General features: G+C 44.0%; 1 protein-coding gene across 1 annotated transcript in view; it reads right to left on the reverse strand.

The window, feature by feature from the left end:
- LOC135547611 (serine/threonine-protein phosphatase 6 regulatory ankyrin repeat subunit B-like) overlaps positions 1 to 912 on the reverse strand; it is a 57,419-nt gene extending 56,507 nt beyond the window's left edge. Inside the window, exon 1 of the mRNA XM_064976763.1 lies at positions 383 to 912. Within this exon, the coding sequence (XP_064832835.1) occupies positions 383 to 409 (27 nt within the window). The 5' untranslated portion in view covers positions 410 to 912. The remainder of the gene's footprint in view (positions 1 to 382) is intronic.
- Between the last annotated feature and the right edge of the window lie 4,641 nt (positions 913 to 5,553).

The following is a 5,553-nucleotide window of genomic DNA, read 5'->3' on the forward strand; positions in this document are numbered from 1 at the left end:
CCTACTTTTAAAACGGTAAGGAGAACAAAGAACTATGGAAATACTGCAAATGCATCTACAACATGAGATAACACACACCGCCCAATTTCATTCACAGCACGAGATGCCCGACACACCTCCTCGCTCGCGTAGCGGACCGCAGCTGTTCCTCTGGGCACCAGAAAAACGATTTCCTCTCACTTGCCAGCGACGCATGAAAAATAATTTCTCAATTATGTAACGTTTACAAAAACATTCCACTTTCCCGGGACCTACTTGGGCATATCTTTGTATCAACAAAGTAGTCACTATCGCAATGCATAATGAGAAAAGCTTATAGACTATCTACATCTACATATAATGTTAAGGAAATATGAATTATTTGTCAAATTGGCATAGCTACCTGTTCGACGAGTTTTAGAACAGCCATAATAATCTCGATCAATTTGGTCAGCACATCAACACACTCCCTCGAATATCAGATCATGCAATTATCTTGAAATAATATTGCAGTTCAAAATCTTCTATCTTTCCTCTTGTAGTAGTAGTCACTCTTGGTTGATGCAGTAGTCAGGGAAGTGAATCGTGCATCAATAATTGTTCCTTTTCTGATGCAACGCAGAACCTCAGTCAGGGCCCGGGCTGTATCAGGGCCCCATGGCCAGCTCCACTGACACTATCTGCGGTGAGGGGGAGTCGCGCCACCGCCACAGTGTGCGAAGGGAGGAGGGAAAGAAGGAATGGCTTCTCCGACTCGACCGACTGATGTAAACAATCCGCATTTACAGTTTATGTACGGGGGAATTTCTCTTTAAATGACCAAACACTCCCCTCTCACTTTGCAGCTCCAAAAATCGTCCTGTATATGTATAACGGGTGAACTGAGATTGCACAGGAAGTTCAAGCCTCTCGCTCTCCTACACTCAGATGCAGAATTTGAGGAGAGTCATCGCCGATTGTCAGCGCCAACGCTCGGTAGAGTGCTCCCTCTGCTGCCCTCCTGTGGCTAGAATATGGGGGGGGAGAAACAATTTGAAGTAAAGTCAGAGACGGGTTTGTAAATTGCTTTGGTAAATGTTCAGTGGCCTACAGATACACTACAGGTGAATTACCTAGAATTGTAGATATATTTATTTGTAACAAACAGGTTAGTTTCTTGTTATCAATCTGAAATGCCCCTATGTTCTTATGCATTCATTTCTGTGTGCAGTATGAACAGATATGTTTACTGTTGCCTCTCTATTCCTCTTTCTCAACACACCACCTTTCCTACAGTCAACAGGTTCAGGGAGATGCATTCCTGAGTTCATTGTGTTTTGGAGAGCAAACAGGAAATGTGTATCAGAACCAGTCATTGCCTTACTAGGTCTGGGTGGTTAGAGCTAATCCTTCATATGGTTACTGGAGAGTGGAACTTTGGCACAGAACTATATGGAGCATGTCTCACTGTTGTTGCATCTCTGATTTCCTGATGACAAAATTATACAACCCGTCTAAACCACTATATAGCCACCCACACCAAACAACCACTACCCTTCAGGGGACAACTGACCCGGCAAAGCCCCCACAAGCGCCAAGTTGTGACTAAACGTTAGTCATCCCTGACTAGTGCCCACAGGGTCCCCACCACCTATCATGGTAGCCAGAATGGTTGGCTTTTGGCTTTTGCTTTTTTGAGGAAAATATTAAAGTTCTTCCTTCTTACATAATTCCTCATTTCATAGAGTTTACCTAAATGTTGTGACTCTAGTTGTAACTAAATGTTGTTGCTCACCCATGCCCAGTGCCCACAAGTTTCCCACCCCACCCTACTCTCTGCAATGGGAGCCAGAATGGCTGGCTTTTTCATTGAGGAAAAGATGCAAAATTTTCCTTCTATCATCCTCATTTATGGTGCCACGTCAAATCTCATTCTAGAAAAGAGAGCCAGATTCACATTCACATTACTGATACTTCAGAAAACATTTGCGGTAACATTTATAGATAAAGTTAACATTTATAAAGGTAACATTTATCGATAAAGGTAACATTTATAGATAAAGGTAACACATAAATAATGTGCATACGATATAAACTAAGTTAAGAACAAAACATTAACAACATCTGTTCTTTCCCTGACAGACTGACCAGGTGAATACAGGTGAAAGCTATGATCCCTAATTGATGTCACTTGTTAAATCAACTTCAATCAGTTTAGATGAAGGGGAGGAGACAGGATAAATAAGGATTTTTAAGCCTTGAGACAATTGACACATGGATTGTGTATGTGTGCCATTGAGAGGGTGAATGGGCAAGACAAAATACATAAGTGTCTTTGAACAGGGTAGTAGGTGCCAGGTGCACCAGTTTGTGTCAAGAACTGCAACGCTGCTGGGTTTTTCACACTCAACAGTTTCCCTCATGTATCAAGAATGATACACCACCTAAAGGACATCCAGTCAACTTGACACAACTGTGGGAAGCATCAGAGTCAACATGGGCCAGCGTTACTGTGGAACGCTTTAGACACCTTGTAGAGTCCATGCCCCAACAAATTGAGGCTGTTCTGAGGGTAAACGTGGGGGGGGGGGGTGCAAATCAGTATTAGGAAGCTGTCCGTAATGTTTTGTACTCTGTGTATTTTTCTCCCTAAATTCCCGTTTCTGTCTGCATTCTACTGTCTGTATGAATTAGTGTCTGCCTGCCTCCCTGTCTCTGTTGATAAGGGCAAGCAGAGGTCACAGCCATATGGTTGACTGCAAGGCCAGTTACGCTGCAGCTCAGTGGCTCAGCCCAGTCTTCCCACTTAGAAAGAGACCAGATTCCAGCTGCCAACAACACAGTATGACTACACTCGCTCCAGGGCTTCTTTCTCATCCCCCCTACTACCTCCCTACAATGGAAACCCTCCCCCACCACTCACACATATACACTATTTGCCGCAGGAGCAGTAGAGGCCCATGCATGTGCTGCCTTTGACCCAGTTCGCAGGCAGACAGACCACACCATGCTCGCTCAACTCTCTGATATATTCTGACTTTCTTGAGGACTGTGTTGTGTGTGTGTGTGTGAGTGAGTGAGTGAGTGAGAGAGAGAGAGCGCTCTGAGTTCCTCTTGTCAGGGCTGGATGGAAAACTACCCGGGTGTCTGTCTGGGCGCTGGTCTCCCAGTTCAAGGACCGCACTCTACGAAATGGTCTTCATGAAGTGTTGGAGCTCGTCCTCAGTGATTACAATTGGTTGACTATAGCCATGTTTGCCAGGCTTTTAGTGGTATGAGGGCACGGCACGGGGACAAGACTAGCTCGCTCCGCTGGCATTAACCCTAACTATGAGTAGCAGTGGAGGCTCCAGAAGGGAGTAATGGAATGGCATCAAACACATGGAAACCATGGAAACCATGTTTGCCATTTTTGATACAATTCCACACCAGCCATGACCACAAGCCCATCCTCCACAATTAAGGTGCCACCAACCTGTGATGAGTAGCCTTTTTTTAAAGCCTTATTTTACCAGGTAAGTTGACTGAGAACACGTTCTCATTTACAGCAAAAACCTAGTTACAGGGGAGAGGAGGGATGAACGAGCCAATTGGAAGCTGGGGATGATTAGGTGGCATTGACGGTATGAGGGCCCAATTGGGAATTTAGCCAGGACACCAGGGTTAACGCCCCTACTCATACAATAAGTGCCATGGGATCTTTAGTGACCACAGAGTCAGGACACCTGTTGAATGTCCCATATGAAAGACAGCACCTTAAACAGAGCAATGTTTCCAGTGTGGTATGCTGCTGACCATGTAACACTGACCTGTATATGAAGGAAAGACAGCACCTTAAACAGAGCAATGTTTCCAGTGTGGTATGCTGCTGACCATGTAACACTGACCTGTATATGAAGGAAAGACAGCACCTTAAACAGAGCAATGTTTCCAGTGTGGTATGCTGCTGACTATGTAACACTGACCTGTATATGAAGGAAAGACAGCACCTTAAACAGAGCAATGTTTCCAGTGTGGTATGCTGCTGACCATGTAACACTGACCTGTATATGAAGGAAAGACAGCACCTTATTGAATGACATCAGACCTTTAGATCTGTGGGACTTCTGTTGACGTGATCTCCCTAAAAACACGCCACTTCGATGCAGATATGAGACTTTTCATAGCACGTTATGAGAGCATTTTCACAAGCCTAACTCTTTTCCTAACCATAACCTAATTCTCCTAACCGGCTACGAAAAAGTCAATTCCGGTCGTAGCTGTATCGAAGTGGCGTATTTTAGGAAATCTCTTCTGTTTAGATACGAGTAAGCGTTGTTCCTCTGGCGTGAACCCTGAGGGTATCCCAGACATTTAGGGCCTGTTTCGTGGACACAGAAAAAGCATAGTTCTGAACTAAAAAGCATGTTCTATTCGGTGTTCTGTGTGAATTTAAGTGTGCTCTCTCTTATTCTCTTTCTTTCTCTCTCTGAGGACCTGAGCCGTTGGCCCATGCCTCAGGACTACCTGACATGATGACTCCTTGCGGTCCCCAGTCCACCTGGCCGGGCTGCTGCTCCAGTTTCAACTGTTTTGCCTTATTATTATTGGACCATGCTGGTCATTTATGAACATTTGAACATCTTGGCCATGTTCTGTTATAATCTCCACCCGGCACAGCCAGAAGAGGACTGACCACCCCACATAGCCTGGATCCTCTATAGGTTTCTTCCTAGGTTTTGGCCTTTTTAGGGAGTTTTTCCTAGCCACCGTGCTTCCACACCTGCATTGCTTGCTGTTTGGGGTTTTAGGCTGAGTTTCTGTACAGCACTTTGAGATATCAGCTGATGTACAAAGGGCTTTATAAATTTGATTCCTATAGAAAATCTCAATTTAAAGTAATTTTTAGTACTAATAAATAATATGGTGTCAGCCCAATAAACAACATACAGCCATCTTTATGGAAGCAAGCATTGGATTCCATGTCATCATCACAGGGCTAACGACCCAGAGCACTCCTTCTCCTTGGTCGACAGGGCTGATAATGGAACAAAAGGGGTTTAAGGTTTCCTTTTATTAACATTTCTGAACAAGCGGTAGCCTTTGAAATGTAATGTAGTGACATTTCTGGATGAAATGTACATTTGTCATTTAACAGATACTTATCCAGAGTGACTTACAGGATAAAATAGGGTTCAGTGCCTTGCTCAAGGCCAATTTGATTTTTCACCTAGTCAGCTCGGAGATTTAAACCAGCAACCTTTTGGTTACTGTCCCGACACTCTTAACCTCTAGGCTACCTGCCCAAATATAGTTCATTTGGGGTGGTTGATATTCTACTCCTGCTTGTGTACATTTAACTGCAGTAAAAATCATTCATTTAAACCTGGAACATTAGGTTGTGACATTAAACAAGGTGGCGAAGGTGATCCGTGTGGAAGTGGAATCTGGAGAATGCTGGTTCCCACAATGAATTATTCTACCCATAGGGTTCCAGCTGTAGGGAAAAAAGTTGATACTTTGCATAGACTGCTTTCCATATAGCATATTATCACTCCTATGAGAAGACATGTCTCGCTCTTTATTGTGACCAACAACATAAAGCACAGGTGGACA

This window comes from Oncorhynchus masou, chromosome 10 (genome assembly GCF_036934945.1).
Source record: "Oncorhynchus masou masou isolate Uvic2021 chromosome 10, UVic_Omas_1.1, whole genome shotgun sequence".
Taxonomy (NCBI): Eukaryota; Metazoa; Chordata; class Actinopteri; order Salmoniformes; family Salmonidae; genus Oncorhynchus; species Oncorhynchus masou.